This window comes from Aspergillus sydowii, assembly GCF_001890705.1.
Source record: "Aspergillus sydowii CBS 593.65 unplaced genomic scaffold ASPSYscaffold_6, whole genome shotgun sequence".
NCBI lineage: Eukaryota > Fungi > Ascomycota > Eurotiomycetes > Eurotiales > Aspergillaceae > Aspergillus > Aspergillus sydowii.
Genome location: NW_024467864.1, coordinates 996,099 through 1,014,919, shown reverse-complemented (window position 1 = coordinate 1,014,919; position 18,821 = coordinate 996,099). Strand labels below are relative to the sequence as shown.

The 18,821-nt window shown below is 51.7% G+C and overlaps 8 protein-coding genes across 8 annotated transcripts; 4 read left to right on the top strand and 4 right to left on the bottom strand.

The window, feature by feature from the left end:
* Positions 1 to 72: 72 nt before the first annotated feature.
* On the top strand, positions 73 to 1,275 carry ASPSYDRAFT_179417 (GAF domain-containing protein). Its single transcript, XM_040843487.1, has 4 exons — positions 73 to 301; positions 347 to 459; positions 518 to 866; positions 939 to 1,275. Exons 1-4 carry the CDS (start codon positions 299 to 301, stop codon positions 1,047 to 1,049), a joined length of 576 nt encoding a protein of 191 aa, XP_040701970.1. The 5' UTR covers positions 73 to 298; the 3' UTR covers positions 1,050 to 1,275.
* A 98-nt stretch (positions 1,276 to 1,373) lies between these two features.
* Positions 1,374 to 2,642, top strand: ASPSYDRAFT_1178857 (uncharacterized protein; the record flags this gene model as incomplete). The annotated part of the gene is made up of 2 exons (XM_040840334.1): positions 1,374 to 2,235; positions 2,314 to 2,642. The coding sequence occupies 2 exons, from the start codon at positions 1,374 to 1,376 to the stop codon at positions 2,640 to 2,642; spliced, it is 1,191 nt and encodes a 396-aa protein (XP_040701969.1).
* Positions 2,355 to 3,368, bottom strand: ASPSYDRAFT_46177 (uncharacterized protein). The gene is made up of 3 exons (XM_040847167.1): positions 3,124 to 3,368; positions 2,988 to 3,049; positions 2,355 to 2,857 (listed from the first exon to the last, which is right to left on the bottom strand). The coding sequence occupies exons 1-3, from the start codon at positions 3,172 to 3,174 to the stop codon at positions 2,755 to 2,757; spliced, it is 216 nt and encodes a 71-aa protein (XP_040701968.1). The 5' UTR covers positions 3,175 to 3,368; the 3' UTR covers positions 2,355 to 2,754.
* A 457-nt stretch (positions 3,369 to 3,825) lies between these two features.
* Positions 3,826 to 5,831, bottom strand: ASPSYDRAFT_58686 (putative NAD+ kinase Utr1; the record flags this gene model as incomplete). Its single annotated transcript, XM_040849577.1, has 2 exons — positions 3,826 to 4,337; positions 4,391 to 5,831. 2 exons carry the CDS (start codon positions 5,829 to 5,831, stop codon positions 3,826 to 3,828), a joined length of 1,953 nt encoding a protein of 650 aa, XP_040701967.1.
* A 989-nt stretch (positions 5,832 to 6,820) lies between these two features.
* Positions 6,821 to 7,630, bottom strand: ASPSYDRAFT_90349 (putative exosome complex subunit Rrp46; the record flags this gene model as incomplete). The annotated part of the gene is made up of 2 exons (XM_040852319.1): positions 6,821 to 7,234; positions 7,295 to 7,630. The coding sequence occupies 2 exons, from the start codon at positions 7,628 to 7,630 to the stop codon at positions 6,821 to 6,823; spliced, it is 750 nt and encodes a 249-aa protein (XP_040701966.1).
* Positions 7,631 to 9,434: 1,804 nt separating this feature from the next.
* ASPSYDRAFT_58684 (putative potassium/sodium P-type ATPase) lies at positions 9,435 to 14,441 on the top strand (the record flags this gene model as incomplete). Its single annotated transcript, XM_040849576.1, has 8 exons — positions 9,435 to 9,694; positions 9,745 to 9,871; positions 9,945 to 10,039; positions 10,092 to 12,015; positions 12,106 to 12,929; positions 13,057 to 13,060; positions 13,181 to 13,184; positions 13,519 to 14,441. 8 exons carry the CDS (start codon positions 9,435 to 9,437, stop codon positions 14,439 to 14,441), a joined length of 4,161 nt encoding a protein of 1,386 aa, XP_040701965.1.
* Positions 14,442 to 14,822: 381 nt separating this feature from the next.
* On the top strand, positions 14,823 to 15,975 carry ASPSYDRAFT_32225 (D-mandelate dehydrogenase-like dehydrogenase; the record flags this gene model as incomplete). The annotated part of the gene is made up of 3 exons (XM_040844953.1): positions 14,823 to 15,135; positions 15,205 to 15,927; positions 15,968 to 15,975. 3 exons carry the CDS (start codon positions 14,823 to 14,825, stop codon positions 15,973 to 15,975), a joined length of 1,044 nt encoding a protein of 347 aa, XP_040701964.1.
* Positions 15,976 to 16,095: 120 nt separating this feature from the next.
* ASPSYDRAFT_153032 (ferric reductase family protein) lies at positions 16,096 to 18,211 on the bottom strand (the record flags this gene model as incomplete). Its single annotated transcript, XM_040842248.1, has 6 exons — positions 16,096 to 16,481; positions 16,549 to 16,710; positions 16,778 to 17,180; positions 17,242 to 17,427; positions 17,487 to 17,545; positions 17,596 to 18,211. The coding sequence occupies 6 exons, from the start codon at positions 18,209 to 18,211 to the stop codon at positions 16,096 to 16,098; spliced, it is 1,812 nt and encodes a 603-aa protein (XP_040701963.1).
* Between the last annotated feature and the right edge of the window lie 610 nt (positions 18,212 to 18,821).

The following is an 18,821-nucleotide window of genomic DNA, read 5'->3' as shown; positions in this document are numbered from 1 at the left end:
TCTTATCAGCGATAACCGAAAAAGCAGTTGGAGCCGAGAGCTTGGGATACATCACCTGGAGATCTACTGAAGATCCCATTCGATCCGGATGGCGGAATTGGGGTCCAGAATTAGAGATCGCACTCATCACGTTGGGAACATCTAGAAACGCGTTTTTGGTGGACGATTGCAGTGTGATTGTCACCTGTATAAGAGTAGCTCCCCGCACCCAATCACACCCCCACTTTCTTATCACCACAATTTTCTCGCGCCATTCCGTCATTCATTTTTTGCGACTTTCACCTCAAATTCCTCAAGCATGGTATGCTACCCAATTGACTTAAAATACACTATACTGACTTCCTAGCCTCACGCGGACTCCTCCTACTTCGGGTCAGCCAACGGCTCCAAAGCTGAGATCTACACCCAGGTCATCCAGCAAGCCCAGGGCCTTGTCACGGGCCAGCGCAACTGGGTCAGGTATGCGAATCAGCGCAAAAATATCTCTGCGACCTGAACTGACCCTCTGGGACCGTAGCAATCTATCCAACGTCGCCTCTCTACTCTGGCACGCCTACGCTGCTCTCCCCGCCCCTTCGTCGTCCGTTAACTGGGCTGGCTTCTACATCCGTCGCGATAAATTCCCGTCCTCCAATGCATCTTCCACAGAGACCGGTACCGCACCGGTAACAAACACCCTCTGGCTTGGTCCCTTTCAGGGTCGGCCGGCGTGTCAGGAGATCCGGTTCGGGCGCGGCGTCTGCGGCGCTGCGGCAGAGAAGCGTGAGACGGTTGTTGTTCCAGACGTGCTGGAGTTTCCCGGACACATTGCCTGCGATGCGAGCAGTAGAAGTGAGATCGTGGTGCCGATTTTGGTAAATTGGGAGGTAAGTTATCTTTGTTTCTATTTTTTTATTTTTCCTTGCATTTTGCTGGGAAGTAGGCTGACGATTTGTTAGACTGTCGCGATTATTGATATAGATTGCACGGAGCCGTCAGGCTTTGACGATGAGGATAAGAAGTACCTCGAGGAACTGGCTTCGCTTCTTTCGACGAGCTGTGATTGGTAGATGCAGGGTATATAGCAATGAGAATTATCCAACTGCAGGTGCTCTTCGCATTGTGCATCCCTCCAGGTTATAGCGGGTGCAGGTACTGTGACGCCCCTTCCCAGATAATTATTTCCAACCAGGGCCAGAAACACAACTCGTTCAAATTCTCAGCGGCCCTTTGTAGACATATTTCTGGCATCATCCTAGCGATTCAAATATTAGCAATACATCGTTATCGTTCCCCATCGTTTTATTACAGATTTATATCAGCGTATTCTGACAGCATTCGCTCTCGTTTCCTACCTTCGTTCAACTCACCTATACATCCTGCTGAGTCTCTCAATGGGGGATATAGTGGAACTTCCTTCGTCAGTCTCAGAGTGGCAAGCAGCCACACCGACCGAGTGTCTCGAGGGCGTGGGCATAAACAATGGGCCACTCGTTGGAGCTGGCAGATTGAGCTACCGCTGTTTTCTCTCCTTACGCATAATCTGGAAAAATATCCCGGCAGTGGCCTTTGATCCAAAAATGTTCGATCTCGATGAATGGATGGGGCGCGCTGCCGATGTACTAAAGGACTATCAATCATGGCACACATACAATAGAAGTTTCTACGGCAGGCCTGGCGAAGGGAACTTTACTCTCGCGAGCGTTTTCCAGGCCCAAGCCATGCAGGTTCAAGGTGATAATTTTGGAGACAAAGTTGTGTTTCGCAATGACGCCGCATCGTCCTCTGAGACTTCGAACCTCTTCGACGATATTCCACTACATGAACTTGAAAAATGGGCACGAAACGAATACAAGTACTCGACGTCAGGCATGGATCCAAATATCAATGCAAACTGGTACAGGAGGTATTTGGAAACTGAGTTCGAACCCACGATAAAGAACGCGCTTGTTCTTTTCCTAAATGCCCTCACAATGTCCGTCCCAGACCTCGGGGTCGAGTGGGTGATGTCTGGAAAGAAATTGATGACCAAGTTTGATCTTGACACTGTGAACTACAAAGTCCATGTGGATGCGTTCATGAAAGGCAAAAACGACGACAGACCCCGTATACTCGTTGACGTGAGGGAGCCTCGGCGATCCGAAATGCCCTCCGAGATCCGCATCCAAGAAAGCGCGCAGATGGTAGCCTGGTTGATGACGAGCCCTGATCCTGCCCATCGGCAAGTATATCCCACCTTTTTCTATCCTCAACCTCGTGTCAAGGATAGAATTTGATTCGTCTTTTCCTATATTTACTAATTCCTGCCAAATAGACGGATCACTATCTCGCAAGATGAAGGCGAGATATTCCTCACCTTCACTGAATACGGCGAGCCATACATGAGGTATCTCGACTCTACCGGTGACATTAATGTCAACTCTAGCGACCCGAAATCATTCTTGACTATGTATGAGGTCGGTCCTTTCAACACAAACTACCAGCCTGCCATGAGCAAACTTGGGGCCATCATCCTCGCGTTGGTACTCCGGGATGCCCAGTATATTTTCAAGGGACCAGAAATTGACAAAAGGACTTTCCCGCAAGGGCAAATCCTATTTGGTGATCTTACTGCGGCTGAAATGTATGGTCCTCCTTATCAAACACTCAATACCGGGATTTAGCGAAAAGTCATTCGTTCACTAGATAGACTAGCAAAACATGCATGATCAACTTGTTATCAATGCCTCCAAAAAGAAGACCTAGAGACGTAAGAAGACCCATCAATGCACGCCTTCATTTGTTCCCTCCCTTTCCACTAGGAGTGTAGGTTGAGCCACCATTTCCGTTATTGTAGTAGGTGCTCCCATTAGGGTTGGAGTAGTAGTAGGACCCATTGCTAAACAAACAGGCAGAATCGAACCCGTTAGCATGACCTGACCTTATCTTGAACCACATAGGTACACCCGATATAGAGCGCCCGGTATGTAGCGATGAAAACATCCCCCAGGGGATAAAGTATAACGCACCTGTTCGAGTAATGGTACGAGTTCGACCCGTTGCCGTAGTCGCGCGAGCAGTAGTGGTTACCCTGGCCGTGTCAGGACCTCAACGATGACGCGGGGAGGTACAAGCTAGGTAGCTAGTGGGGCGCTGTTTACGTACCTGGCTGTTGGTGCCGGAGCTGTTGTAGGAGTATCCCTTTCCGTCGGGCATTGTCGTTGGTGTTGTTGATTGGTTGTTTGTTTTTAGTTCGATAGAATGTTCTTTGAGATGAGATGAGATGAGATGGAAAAGAGAGATGGAGAGACGAAGAGTGGAAAGCGAGGTATCGGCGTGTTTTATGTCTGCGAAGTGAGGAAACTGCTGGTGACTGGTTCCTTCACTGTGGTGGGACGCATAGAGTTTCCAGCTTCCCTCTTAGGACGTGGCTGCAATCATCAATAATGAATACGAAGTGAAGGGTCAAGAGTTATGAATGGCTTCATTGTTGCCGTAAATTTGCGCATTTTTCTTTTACTGAAAGGTAGGGTAGTATGATGTTCATGAATATAAATGACTCCGAAGGTTATAATTGTCTAAGTACCGAAATGCAGGAACGAATGCTGAGAGGGCAAAACCTATATGATTTAGAACAGAAAGACAAATGTAGTGAAGGTAGAGCTAGGCCGAGTACCATGGCCTGCTAGAAATGCAATCTATCATCGCTAGTAAATAACAAAACCAGAACACAGTAGTAGTAAGTAGTACCCAAGTGCGCCAGAGATACATGTACCGTGTATCAACCCAAGACAAAGAATCTTAGCCCGTGTCCAGCACACAGGGCCATAAAATACAAATGAAATATATGTGTAAGTAATAAGTCGTCTACATGCCGAGCATGCTCATCTGGCGCTTCATCGGACTGTTGGATCCGGTGTCGCCGTCTTCGCTCGGCCCGAGGCCGCTATCGGTACCGTTGTACCCGGCATCGGTGTCTATATCCCACTCTTCGTCCTCGTTTTCATCGTCGGTGGGGTTCATGGATGCATCGCCGCTATGCCAGCTCTTCTGGACGGCGCCGCGGGTGTTCCATCGTAGGGCTCGCTGGATGCTCTGGAACCAATCCCCATTGTTGGCTACAACTGTTGGGAAGGGGTACTGGCTCGCCTCGACGGTGACATAGTCACCCTGGCGGAGCTCTATGCGACCCTTGCCGTCAAATGAGCAGTATGCCGTCGACCGGGACCCAGCCGGCACGGCAATGCGGAGGAGTAACGAATCGGAGAGAACCATGGGTCGGAAAGATAGAGTGTGAGGGCAAATAGGCGTAAGAAGAATCCCAGGAATATCAGGATGAATGAGCGAGCCGCCAGCGGACAGTGAGTAGGCGGTGGATCCTATAGAGGGTTAGCTTCTTCGTCTGTGTAGCCCGTAATGGTGGAATACATACCAGTTGGAGTGGAGAAAATACATCCATCCGCTTGCACCACGGTGAGCAGATCATTGTCGGCGTACAATTCGAGATTTGACACGTATGGCGATGGCCCTCGGTCAATGACTAGCTCGTTGAGTACCTCGAATTGCTCACCTTCCTCCACTGCACCGGCTTCCGCTCCTTTACTCCGGTCCTTTCGGAATACCGTGCATGTAAATCGCATTCTCAGGTTCACCCGCATCCCAACATCTCCCATAACTGCATTTAAATGAGACTTGTAGTTTTCGAACTCGAAGTTCGTAAGAAATCCGAGACTCCCTAGAGAGAAGCAGAGGACAGGCGGCACAATGCGTTGAAACAGCCAGGATGTGAAAAGCACAGTACCATCTCCACCCAGCGTGAGCACAAGGTCGAATTTCTCCGGAGACGTCCAGCAGAGGTCCGGTGTCCAGTAGTGAATCATATGTTCAAAAGCTGGATTCTTCTGAATTAAACCCTGGGCATCAAATCGTTTCGAATGCCGTAGCTTGGCGTCCACATATACGTTTACGCCAAGATCGTTCCCGTACCGGGGGGTGGATAGAAGCCACTCTGCAAGATCGCGTGTCAAGTGAACCAAGCTATTATCTCGCGCCTTTGTAACGATCATGACATTTTTGACCGCCCGCTTGATCGGTCGGCGCTGAAGCTGCTTAGACACCTCGCGAACCCCAGTTGCCGTCTGTAGAAGACGAGAATGCGATAGCCATTCGTCATCTGTGACCTCTTCTAGCACCTTCTGAAGATTCACCGCATCATCGAACCGTTTGTGGAAGAAACATGGGGATTGCATGATCAGCCGCGCGGTGGAGGGTGCACGCTCAGCATACGAGCTGAGTTGTAGATTTGAGAGTGCAACAGAAAGTTTCTGTGAGGATGCTGACGTGTTTGGACGACGCTCTGTCTCTTCCGGAGGGCTGGTGGCTGAATTTTGAAGACTGAAGGGCGCCGCCAGCGGCATATTGGAATTGTGGTTGTTGGAGCAGGGCCGAGAAGCGAGCGCTTTCATGATGGTCTGTCGGGGTATTAAGTCGCAAGAGATGGCGTTCCGACTGTGCCGACCTATTGAGGGCGCCGCACGGAAGGGGAGGAAGGACGGGGAGGACGTGGGGGGTGAGGTCGATGTCGCTTGGTTGTCTCGCGCTTGCATGGGGAGCGGCGATGCTGCGCTTGCAGCGGGCTTGAGAGATTGCTGGGGCGTGGCTCTGCGTCCGACTTCGTTGGCGGTTTGTGAAGGGTCTATGTGGAAGGCATAGTCACGCAAGAGCGAAGCTCCGACGGCCTTGGAAGTTGAGGGCGGAGATGGGTCTGATAGTAGCGGTGGGGCGGCGGAGTCGGTCGCTGGTGAAGGTGAGCACGGATGGTCGGGAACCGTCTGGGAATTTATAGAATCATGACGGAAGGCAGAAGAAGCCATGGAAATCCAAGCCAGTGTCGTAGAAGCCCGAGCGACTCGACGTGGTTGCGGAGTCAGACGGACTCGCTAGAAGAATTTTGACCTGTAATTCGCGACTGACAGAAAGAGAGCGGAAGAACTCACGGCACATAGGCCGAGTTCGGACGTATCGGTGTTTGGCCGGAGGCTAATCACACCAGGGATAAGCTGACCAGCAGTGGGATTGACTGCAGGGCTGGGTCCTGATGGGTTCTGTTGCGAGAGGGGGAAGATTATTTTAAAAGCTGAGTTTGGAGCTGGCGATTCCCCCACATTGGAAAATGCCCGAAGCCTGGCGAACAGCGGAGCAATGCCTCCCGCTCCGACGTGCGATTGAATCTTTACGTTGTATTTCTTGCAGGTCTCGGTCTCGTGAAGAATAAATCCGATGAATCCACTTCGATATTAAAGGCGCTTCTTTACTCCGCGGTCTACGTGCGACGGTGATTTGTCACTCATTATTCAGGATATTGGAGGCTTCAATCATGCATTTCATTCATGAATCAGCAAAGCCGCATTAGTGGTAGATTCTTGAGGAATGGTGTCGTAGTTGCTCTGTCCAGTAAAAGATGGCCCTAATCAAGGCAGGCTTCTTCTTTGGGAACCCTCCGGAAGTATCCCACGTCAGCGACCAGAACACGTTTGTAACACGGCCCCGCATTTGCAAGTCAAAGAAATCCGTCTTTGTAACCATTCCTGGTTTCCTGCCCGACAATCCGCTTCAAAAGAGCTGACTTGTCTGCCGAGAGGCCGAGCGCGTCCCAATCATATTGACGGGAAACCCTTGAGGCCGATACCGCGCCTCAGGCATGTGAAGCCAGTTGTGAAATACGAGGGTATACTCCGTATAGATAAGGCTGCATGTGTCCAACAGAGGTAATCCAACCGCACGTGTCATGGTGAATGGCGACAATCGTGTCGTCTACTGGAAGTGTTTGCCTCTGTGAAATTGGCTGGGAATATTGCGGCTATCAAGCAGCGTCAATCTTCCAGGCGTAGTCGGAATGAATCTGGTCCTGGACCGTGTCGCGCACTAATCCCTCGAGCGGCTGACTGTCCTCGTTCTCGGTCATAGCGACATCTCCGTCAGAACCAGCCGTTGAAGTTCCATGGCATATAACCAGTGCGCGCTCGTAAACCTTCTCCCAGGTGTCAAAATCGAACTTACCCTCGCTCTCGTTCAGTAACAAATGACCTTTAGATGTAAATGCTAGGACGTGAAGAGAAGTAGAGCTCGCTGTGTCTTTAATTGAGGGTTCACGGACGATCTCATCAGACGAATTAACGGCGAGAACAGTGGCGGACAGTGTCATCGATAGGGGAACGGAAGCCGACAACATTGCAAGAGTGGCAGTATGGAGGAGTGCAGGGAGCAACGGAAGATACTGGTCAACATCTATAGTTTAGCCATTATCCCAGCATTGTACTTTCGTTTGTTGACTTACCGATCCTCCTCTTCCCACAAATTCCCCACCAACTATAACCAATGTGACAACAACGCCTCGTCTTGGGTATCCCTTTTCTCGTCCTAGGATTAATCGGCCCAAAGCGCCTTTAATAATACCCTCCACATATCGCTCGCCAACGCCCCCGGGAGCGGTCCCTGGTTTCACGAAGACTTCAACGGTGGCCTCTTCGGGTTTCAAAGCGTCTCGGCGGCCGGGAAGTTCGACAGGTGCATTGACTGAGCCAAGGATGTTAGAGCCTGTCGAAGGGCATTTATATGACGCTGAGCCATCAGCGCGATCAAGCGGGTGAAGAGAGGCAATTGGCCCTCTCATTTTGCGAAGTGTTCTGGTCGGGTAGTCGATACCAGTAAGAGGACTTGAAAGTGACAGTCGGTATTTAATGTGATAAAACAGGGGTCGCAAAACGAAGAATAGAGAGCTCTAATAAGGTGTTCGTGGAAATTGTTTGAAGCTGCAGCTGGAAATTTTGACGAACCTGGCGGAGATTGCGGGCCATCTGTTGATTGGTTACTAAATTATGCCTAAGGCGCTTTATTACTGCCTGAGGCCTCACACCTGCTCTCTTGGAGACACCACTATTCAGGCCATCTCTCGAAAAACGTGGAAGAGCGTGGAAACCATCCGATGATTTTAATAATGGCATATCTTAAGTATCTGTAAATAGATCATGATCTTGGCAATATGCCCAGGGACCCGCTTCTCTTTTCAACAAAACTCACCGAGAAGGCAGGTTTACTGGTGGCACATGGACATTGGGAAAAGAGAAGCTCAAATCCTCGATCAAGCTGGTCCTAATAATCGCTGGTCCATTAATCTTAAACTTGCAGTCTCCTACGTGCGCCCACTAGTCATACAGGCAGGCGCCAGAGTTCAAGATCTCAACCCCGCGGAAGTTGCTCCCACAAATTATAGTTTAAATGGGCGAGAGATACGATTCATGGACATCCAATCGAATGTCAGACGTCTTACCGTATTGAGTCAACGAGCAGACAAGGCGTAATATTTACGATACCACCTGGTTAAAGGAGGCTGTTGAAGCTGGTTATGCCTAGAGAAACCGTGGTCCATGGACGGGTATCAAAAGGCAACCTCTCTCGGCACGGGCTCTTTGGATAATGATCCTCGCCATTTGCACGATGCGATTTGTTGGATGAAAAGAGTCTGTGACTTTGAGAGGTTCCCAAGATGCCGAGATCGGGTGAGGCGAAGCAGCGGGGATGCTGGAGCGTCGTTGTCTTGGGTCTCTTGGCTGCGAGGTCCCCCGATACCGATTCAGGTTTATGGATACGGAAATGCTGAGAGACGCGAGTGGACGTGTTGATTATCAGTCTCCAAGCCCAGAACAGCCAGGCAAACGCCGAGAGACATGCGACAGTGGCTGGAAGAGGGAATCCTGCACACACTAAGAAGAGATTAGTCTTCCACAACCAAAATGCACCGAAGCCGTGCTGACTTTTGCAGACTGCAGAGTTGTTTTTGACAAGTGGTGAACCGTGGGAGCAACAAGGACGAGGAGTGGCTGGCAGTGGCCGCAGCAGCTCACGTGTCCCCAGCTACCAGGGTCGGCTCCTTCATCGTCAACTCCGGGCTCCATCGTCTCGATTGCCGCAGCATCCTCACTGGCTGCCCTCACTGATCATTCATAGCCGGGAAAGCTGGCCACGGCTTATCGCGCGAGGCGGAGTCTCCGCCCAGCAGTTCCCCAGGCTCGTCTACGTCCAATGTGCTCCGACTCTGTCTCTTCCCCAAGCCCGTTAGTGGCTTGACCTGTGGTTGATATGTAAAGTAATTATGACAGTGATGCAATGAGCCAAGATGATGTTCCAGATGATGTGACTTGCTCAGACACGAATCATGAACAGTGCAGGCATGGCAACCCCTCATGCCATGATTGCTGGTCATCTCCATCCCCCGCCCTCGAGCCGACATCCCCTGCCAGGCTATAAAGTACGTCCTGAGTATTGTAGGGCCTGGCTAGCTTTGCGTTGTGAATCTCCTCTCCTCGTTGTCTGCTGATTGCCGGAGGTACTTGGATTTTCGGAATCTTCTAGAGCAGTTTTCAGGTCATTTCTCGCATTACAAGCAAGCATCTCCCTTCTACCTCAACTTCAATTGAATGGGCATAGAAACAGCTCCCCTTGATGTCGAGGAAGCGACGGAGCCTCCTATATGTGCTTACTCGCAGGAGCACAAGTCACAACACCATAATCATCCTAGAGATGTAAAAGACACGCATGATATCGAGAAAGTCTCTCCCTTGCCAGAGCAGGCAGATGAGACAGTCCGCCGGCCAGAAAAAGACCTGCCAAGTACCTCCGACCATGCTCACACTATCGATCCCTTTAGCCTCTCAGCAATTCTCAATGTCGACCTTCAGTGTGTTTACCTGTCCTTTTGCCCTAAAGTCGAAGCACTGATTATTATAGACATGGGCTTTCAAACGCGGAGGCAACTTCTCGCCTCGCGCGGGATGGGCCCAATAGCGTCAGGGAGATGGAGGGACTATCCGTATGGAAGATCTTCCTGAGGCAAGTGTCCAACAGTTTAACTTTAGTATGGCCTCAGCCCATGAATCGATACCAGCCGCCTCGCGGTGCGGAACGTCACCATTAACTGTTGGAATTAGATTCTGGTTATCGTCATGGGAGTTTCCTTCGGGATTCACGATTATATTGAAGGGGGAGTCGTCACCGCCGTTATCCTCCTCAATATCGTCGTCGGGTAAGGAGTGCGTTCCCGTCGGGGTGGGATTTTCGTTCTAACCCCTGTCTAGGTTCGTGCAAGACTACCGTGCAGAGAAGGATATTCTCTCACTACAGCGATTATCTGCCCCGATATGTAAGGTACTCAGGGATGGCCGGGTTGCCTCTGTAAAGGCTGAATCGCTTGTGGTCGGAGATATCGTCCAACTGGCAGTCGGAGACATCGTCCCGGCGGACATGAGACTATTCGAAGGCATGAACGCATCGATGGATGAGGCTCTTTTGACTGGGGAGTCGTTACCCGTAGCAAAGACGCCGCAGACTACCCTCCTTGCTCGTGATATACCCATTGGAGATAGAATAAACATGGCCTACTCTGGCTGTAGCACAACACAAGGTCGTGCAACTGGAGTGGTCACTGCAACAGGAATGATGACGGAGGTTGGGAAGATCGCTCAGTTACTTCAAGATAAAGCTGAACACGATGACTCTAACCTACTTGTCCGCATATTTCGCCGCTTAGTTGCGTCCGTAAAGAGCATCCTTGGCCTTGTTGGAACTCCCTTACAAGTCAAGCTGAGCAAGTTCGCGTTACTCCTCTTTGCGCTGGCCGTACTCCTCGCCATCATTGTCTTCTCTGTGAGCAAATGGGACATCCAGGGCGAGGTCCTTATCTATGGGATATGTGTCGCAGTTGCCGTGGTCCCCGAGTCATTGATTGCGGTGCTCACGATTACTGTCGCAGTTGGTACGAAGGCGATGGCGAGGGGCAATGTGATTGTCAGAAAGCTCCAGTGTCTCGAGGCTGTCGGGGGGGTCACCAACATCTGCTCAGACAAAACTGGTACGCTTACGCAGGGCAAGATGGTTGCGCGTACTGCCTGGGTTCCAGATACTGGGACTTTGACCGTCCACGACACTACGAATCCATTCGACCCAACAAGTGGACATATTCGACTGGACGGTAAAGACGCTGAACCGAGGGACATTCAAGATGATGCCTCGAGCACATTCATTACTGCTCTCTCCTTGTGCAATCTATCTATTGTTCACAATAATGCGCAGTCTATTTCTTCAGACAAGGTGCCCACCCAGGTAGCCGAGGGAGAGTGGACTGCTGTCGGCGAGCCTACTGAAATCGCTCTGCGAGTTTTCTCTATGCGGTTTGGGTTTGAAAAATCCGACATCATCAGGGCCAGGGATCTTCATCTTCACACCGAATACCCTTTCGACTCTTCAATCAAAAAAATGACAGTGGTGTATACCAACCGGAAAACAAGACTCAATGAAGTCTACTCCAAGGGCGCACCGGAAGCACTCATCGCTAGTCTTGACATTAGTGATCAGGAGAAAGAAATCATCCAAGAGACAGCAGAGAGAATGGCCGGTGAAGGTCTCCGAGTGCTCTGTATAGCTTACAAGAACTCCCCAGTGGACGACGAATCGCAAGTATCTCCTCGCAACAAGGCCGAATCCAACTTGAAGTTTGGTGGCCTCGTAGGTCTGTACGATCCACCGCGCCTTGAAACAGCAGCGGCTGTTCGAAAATGTCAAATGGCTGGAATCACTGTCCACATGCTTACGGGAGACCACATCCGAACAGCGACAGCGATTGCATCTGAAGTAGGCATTCTCGACCCAATCATCGATGCGAAGTCGAGTCGCCTGGTAATGGCAGCAAAGGAATTCGATCGCTTGTCGGATGCCGATATAGATACAATTGAGCAGCTGCCCTTGGTTATCGCACGCTGCAGTCCTACTACAAAGGTCCGCATGGTTGAGGCAATGCATCGGCGGGGAGCGTTTTGTGTCATGACAGGTGACGGGGTCAATGACTCGCCTGCGTTAAAGCGCGCTGATGTAGGAATTGCCATGGGTAAGAACGGCAGCGACGTTGCGAAGGAAGCGTCAGACATGGTTCTGACAGATGACAATTTCGCATCGATAGTGAAAGCTGTCGAAGAAGGGCGGAGACTCTTTGACAACATTCAGAAGGCAAGTTCACTGTCTTGAGAATCTGAGAATCCGTGCTTTTGCTAATCTTACTAGTTCCTGATGCATTTATTGATATCCAACATCGCCCAGGTGATCCTTCTTCTGATTGCGCTTGCGTTCAAAGATGAGGAGGGTAACTCGATATTCCCGTTGTCACCGTTAGAAATTCTCTGGGCCAACTTAGTGACTTCCTCCTTCCTTGCTCTTGGGCTCGGTCTAGAGGAGGGCCAGCCAGACATCATGTACCGCCCGCCGCATGATTTGAAGGTGGGCGTCTTCACACGCGAACTAATCACAGACAAGATGGTCTACGGCACCTTTATGGGCTGTCTCTGTCTCGTTGCGTTTGTGAGTGTCATCTACGGTGACGGGTCGGGTACTGCGAGCATGGGACACGACTGCAACGAGGGGTGGAATAGCAGCTGTGGAACTGTCTTTCAAGCACGAGCTACAACATATGCCACGCTAACCTTCCTCTTGCTCGTTACTGCATGGGAAGTTAAGCATTTCTCACGGTCACTTTTCAACCTCGATCCGGACCGGTATCCCGGTAAACTGTCGGTCTTCAACTCAATCTGGAAGAACCAGTTTCTTTTCTGGGCCGTGGTCGCAGGATTCGTGATCGCTTTTCCGGTGATCTACCTGCCCGAGGTGAACCGTGTCGTCTTTAAGCACCAGGGCATTACCTGGCATTGGGGAGTGGTGTTTGGATGCGTGGTGGTTTACCTGGCGTTGGTGGAGAGCTGGAAAGCGACGAAGCGGCGCTTTGGCATTGGGACGGGGAGGAATGCAACGCTGACCAAGGAGGATGCTGAAATGAGAGCTGGGCTGAGCATTCTGTCACCAATCTCGCTGAGTGCCAATGCCAGCATAGAGGCAAGTATGAATGCCAGTGTAGTAACAGAGCCCAAGAAGTAGCGGGCTTGATTTCCGCTTGGAAGGCATGTTCAACCATGCAGGACACTGGGACTGATTCAACACGGTCCAGACTTACCTTTTTGTGTTGTGTTTGATTGTGGACCGACCCCTGTCACTCTCTAGATCCGTACTCAATGTGAAGTCATTCCTACTCTGGGCCGTGTGCAACACTGCAGATAGTCAGGCTTACGCCGTAGATTTTCCGGAGTCCGAGCCTTGCTTGCAGTGTTTCACAGACAATTCTCAGACAGGTAAAGTCAGCGAGTTGGCCTTCTCTTCACTGGTGCAGTCACCGCTCCTTGTGATTTGGTTTTGCTTTTGCGAGCGATACCGTACCGCTGTCAGTTTTCTGCAAGGAGATCTCCCACCGCATCCTCCGTACTTATTTACACCTCATCCCCTCATCAACACCCCACCGTCAGGATCATTCTTGCACCCAGACTGCTAGAAACCAAGAATGAAAGTTCTGTGTCTCCACGGCCGAGGCACAAGTGGCGCAATTTTCAAATCGCAAACCTGTCAGTCCGCCCGCCCAACTCCCACCTCAGCATCAGCCCAACCACTAACTGCTAATGGTTATACAAGCCTCCCTCCGCTCGCGCCTTACGGACCTCAATCTCGACTTCGACTTTCTCGACGGGCCCTACCCCTGCAGCCCCGCCCCCGGGATCGACCTTTTCTATCCAGGCCCATATTACTCGTACTTCGCCGAGACCCCGCAGAACACATCATTCGAGACTATCGAGTCAACGCACGCATGGCTATCAGATGTCATAGCACAGCGGGGCCCGTATGATGTCGTCCTGACATTCTCACAGGGAGCAGCACTTGCGGCGGGGATGCTTCTGCTGCACGAAACGCAGTCGCAATCGCAGCCATACTTTCAAAAAGAAGCCGGAACCGAAGGTAGAAATGGCGATGCAGGCCGTTATAAAGATAATAAAGACACAAGCACGAATACCCGAAAGCCACCTTTTAAATCGGCAATCTTTATCTGTGGTGGCGCGCCTCTCCCCCTGCTTGAACACGTTGGGTATATTGTCCCCGCAGTTACGAAAGAGCGCGACCTCGCAAGCAGGGCGGCACTCTCGTCTATGGCCAGCTCAGCTGCAATCCTATCTCGGGGGTCAGCAAGGTGGACGGCGAACGGGCTCGACTTGACTTTCCCCTCCACCACGGCGTCATTACCCTACAGCTATAACCATCTCAGCAACGGCTCGCTGCAATTGACATTCAACAAGGAAGACGAGATCCGGCGGGAGATATCAGGACGGGGGGGCGTGAAAGTGAAGATCCGCACCCCGACGGTGCATATCTACGGCGAGCGTGATCCGCGGTATATTGCAGGGATTCAGCTGAGCGAGGTGTGTGAGAAGACGAAGAGGAAGGTGTATAACCATGGCGGCGGGCATGAGATTCCGCGGTTTGAGGCTGTGAGTGGGGCGATTGCGGATTTGGTGAGGTGGGCTGTTAGGGCTGCGGGGGAGCAAGAGCTAGATTTTGTTTGATGTACCTATGGGGTGGGTGACGTTTATTCTTTTATTCCGAAGATTGGGTTGTGTCAAGTGGTTGGGTTCGGGTTTTGACTTCCTGGGGTATGGCGGGTGCGGGTTCTATGCACCACCATTCACGTTATTGAGCCGCCTATGTAGGTAACAACAGCTTTAATTGAATTAATACAGAACGGGAATGTAAGTCAAGTCCTGTTTCAGTACAATAATGGTCGGTCTCTTTCCCGAGCAGTCAAAGCCCGTCCTCATCGGCAATCGGTCTTTGACGTCGGCAACGGCTATTGAATGAATATCCGAACTATATAGATCATCCCGTAGTCTTCATCCACCTCCCCAGACAAAATCCACCCCAATTGACATAAATTCCAATCTATCGAAATGGCCAAACTCAGAGTCCTCCACATCGGCGATCCCATAAAATACAACCACGACGTATACGCACGCTTCGCATCGCAATTCGAGATCATCCGGCCGTCCACCGCCGAACGCCAGCGCGATGAATTCATCAAAGCACTAAAGGAGAACCGCTGGGGCGAGTTCCACGCCGTCTTCCGACCCTTCTGGAACACCGGCGGCGAGATGGGCCGCTGGGATCGAGAGCTCATCCCTCTCCTGCCCAAGTCCGTCAAGGTTATGGCTTCTGCCGGGGCTGGGTATGACTGGGCCGATGTAGATGTTTTTGCTGAGCATGGTACTTCCCCTCCAACTTCAACTTCTCTTTTATCTTCGATGGATAGTTGTTAACAATAATATTGTGCAGGAATAACATACTGCAACGGCGCCGCCGCATCCTCCGAGTCTGTGGCCGACATGACGCTCTTCCTGATCCTCTCCGTCTTCCGCAACCTCGCCTGGTCGCACGCCGCCGCAATCTCCCAAAACCCTCGCCAATTCCTCGACGCACACCAGAACTCGCCCCTGACAGCCCGGAGCCCACGCGGCCACAGCCTGGGCATCGTCGGCCTAGGGCAGATCGGGTACACAATCGCCCAGAAGGTATACACCGCTCTGGGCATGAAGATCCTCTACCACGACCTCTTCCGCAAGAGCGCCGAGATCGAGAAGAGCATTGACGCTACGTTCTACCCGGATCTGGATACCATGCTGGGCCACGCGGACTGCGTTGTTGTCGCGACGCCCTTTGCGGGCCAGACGCTGATGACGGACGCGCGGTTCGGCAAGTTCAAGCGCGGCGGGCGGTTTGTGAATATTGCGCGCGGATCGCTGGTCGATGAGGAGGCGCTGGTGGCGGCGCTGGATAGTGGGATTCTGGCTGGTGCTGGGCTTGATGTCCATGCGAGCGAGCCGAATGTGCACCCGCGGCTGGCGGCGCATCCGAGGGTGATGATGATGAGCCATAATGCTGGAGGCACGGTGGACACGCATATTGGGTTTGAGAGATTGGCGATGGAGAATATCGAGGGGCTTTTGCTGAAAGGCAAGGCGTTGACGCCTGTTAATGCGCATTTGATTAAGAGCAGAAGTGTGTTGTAAAATTATTTGACTTCTATTTTCTTTTATAGCTATATAGAGATAACTTAGGGAAATGGATTTCATCGTCAGCGGTTCATAAACTTTAGGCATCTAAAACAAGCAATGAAATAAAATAAAAGAAAAATAGATAGATATCGAGGGAATGGAATAAATGCAACTACCAAGAAAACGTCTCTTCATACAAATCCACCGTCTTCCTCCCCTGCACCATCCGAACAGCCTTCCTCACATCGTCGCCCATCCCACCAGGCCCGCACACATTCACAGCCATAGCACCCACCTGGCTATCGCTTTCCTTCCCTACAATATGCTCAAAGCACGGCTTTCCAAAGCCAATGCTCACCTGCACCCCAGGCGGCGCAGAGAACGCCCAGGGGCTGTCGCTCTTGTCGGCCATGTACTCCTCGCTGCACTGCCTGTCCGTCACGTAGATGTGGATTGAGACACCCAGGCCCTTGAATTGGAACGGGTGTTGTTCTTTGGTGTGTACGGCAGGGTGCGTGAAGAGAGACGTCATCCAGGGTTGGATCCAGGTTAGATGGTCTATAATGAACTGTCAGGATATACAGTCGTGCTGGAAGGAAAGAGGGAAGGAATATTCAAGACATACCGAGACTGCGAACCACCCATATCAGGTTCACTCGTCGAATGGCAATTGTACGCGCGGAGTAACCCTCCATGAACTCGTGCATGTAGGACATTGGGTGTGTAATGCCGATTCCGCCTGCTATCAGCATCACCGTTCCGTAGGAGGACAGAGAATGAAGACCGCCTACACCCGTTAGTTTAGTTATACGCAAGAAAGCAACATATGGATGAGAAGAAGGCAGGGAACTAACCAAACGGCCCCTCTGCAAACGCCGTCGCAGTAAACCGACACGCCTCCGAATCAATAGCCTTGCGCAGCAACTTGCACGTAAACCCGTCCCGGCGCTTAATGAGGAACGACACCGTCGTCCGCGGTGGTTTCTCATTGAGCAGCATATTGAACGAGTCGTTGGAGTCTGCCTTATCCGCCACGCTGGTTTCCTCGGTTGCCGTCCACGCGACGGAGAATGGGTGCGAGGTCCACAGCCCCAGCGACGGGATGTAGAGGTACATGTATTGGCCGGACTTGAACCTCCAGGTCCGCGTGAGGGCGACGTTCACTCGCGCGACATTTCCGGGGAGGACTTCGACGTCGGCGATTGTGCGTTGTTTGCCCCAGTTGCGCCAGATGAGGCTTCCTAGGCGTGCGGCTCGCTGGGGAAGGGGGATGATTAGCTTCCTTGTTGATTAATATTGGTGGAGGTTAATAACGCACCTCCAGTCCCCATAAGACTATTGTTCCAAGAAGCACCCATTGCATTGCCAGATTACGCAGATGGTACCAGAGTCCGACAAAGGCGGCTACTGCGAGGAGGATGTGGAAGTGAAGGAAGGCTTCGTAGAAAGCGTGGCGAAGGGGCGAGATGGATTGGACTGCGATCAGAAGGAATGCGAGAAAGGCCTGTTTGTCAAATTAATTTTCGGGGACCACCTTAGACAGAAAAGAGGGAAAAAACATACAACAAGTCCGTAAATGTAAAACGGAACATGGAAGATATGCTGCGTTGTCTTTTCACCCACTGTTCAAGTTAAGACTCCAGCCAAGACAGCGAATTAGGGCTAAACTCACCTTCCGCGGTCTTCGAAGCAATCACACATGCGACGTGCACAACTGCACCAACCACAGCAAGTCGACCAACCCAGCGATGCAGCAGATTAAACGCATCAAATTGAATCCCCAACAGCGGAATCAACGGATTGTTCCGGCCAGCGGTCAACACCAGCGCCGGCGTATTCATCACAGCCAAGTGGCCCGCCGCATACTTGAGTTGGTACATCAGTTCCTCGTAATCCTCCCACCAGTCGATCAAGCAAACGAAGAACGCGACATTTATTCCAAGATAACCGGTGAGAAGCATTGTCTCTATCCGCAGCGGTAGATTCCCCATGTGGATGCCCCCGAGGTTAAACTCGCGGCTATGCCGGGTCGACAGCAGCGGCGCGTGCAGGACGTGTTTGTTGATCCAGGCCATGAAGCCATTCCGCTCTGTAAACCTCGACTGGTTCTCATCTTTCAGTATCGCACGGAGGCGTCGTCGGCGGTGCAGCGTTATCGCCAGACGGCCGACAAAAAGAATCACAAAGACGCCTCCGAGCACGAACAGCGGCGTTGCCAGCGCAACGTTCATGGGCGGATGAACCCCATCAGTGTGGTGCTGGCCGGCCGGCAAATGGTCAACACCCATAAGGCAGGCTTTTGTTGTCTCGACGGGGTGTATATTTGGAGGGGAGGTTGACTTGCTTGGCTTGGCTTGTCGGCGGGTGATATAGAGAAGAGTTTGACAGGAAGACGGCGACGCAGCGAGCGCTGCACTCCTGTACTCATTGAAAGCCACCTCTATGGAGACCCTCCGAAGGGAGAGACGAAAATTCCATCTCCGGTTACATATAATCCAGCACAGCGTCCGAATACAGGTGACGCTGGCGGTGACAGGCGGGTAAGGGCCCAGGGCAGTTCGTCGATGCCGTCATGCATCTGGGCCCAGCTGCCATTGTGATCCCGGATAAGTCACGGGAAGTGGAGATTTTGCCAACGGATTGGTGCAAGATCACTGTTAGACGGAGTATGCAATTGCAACCGAGAGGAATGTGGGGGGCGATGGTTGGAAGAATGCGGATGATTCCCCTTGGTGCCGGCCGGCTGGACCAGGCTAGCAGCATGGCGAGCCAGCGATGCGGCCAGGATCTAGAACACCAGCTTGAGCGTTATCGATTGCTCTCGGCAACCACAATCAAAGCGTAGTAGGCGCTGTGATCGACAAAGAGAGCTAGATCGTGGTGGATGTCTTGGAGCGG

Excerpts from the sequence above, each read along its gene's own strand:
- ASPSYDRAFT_179417 (XM_040843487.1), top strand. Across the intron at positions 460-517 it reads GGCCAGCGCAACTGGGTCAG|CAATCTATCCAACGTCGCCT; the intron begins GTATGCGAATCA and ends CTGGGACCGTAG. Across the intron at positions 867-938 it reads CGATTTTGGTAAATTGGGAG|ACTGTCGCGATTATTGATAT; the intron begins GTAAGTTATCTT and ends ACGATTTGTTAG.
- ASPSYDRAFT_46177 (XM_040847167.1), bottom strand. The coding sequence starts at position 3,174 with ATGCCCGACGGAAAGGGATACTCCTACAACAGCTCCGGCACCAACAGC. Across the intron at positions 3,050-3,123 it reads GCTCCGGCACCAACAGCCAG|GGTAACCACTACTGCTCGCG; the intron begins GTACGTAAACAG and ends TGACACGGCCAG. Across the intron at positions 2,858-2,987 it reads TCGTACCATTACTCGAACAG|CAATGGGTCCTACTACTACT; the intron begins GTGCGTTATACT and ends CTGTTTGTTTAG.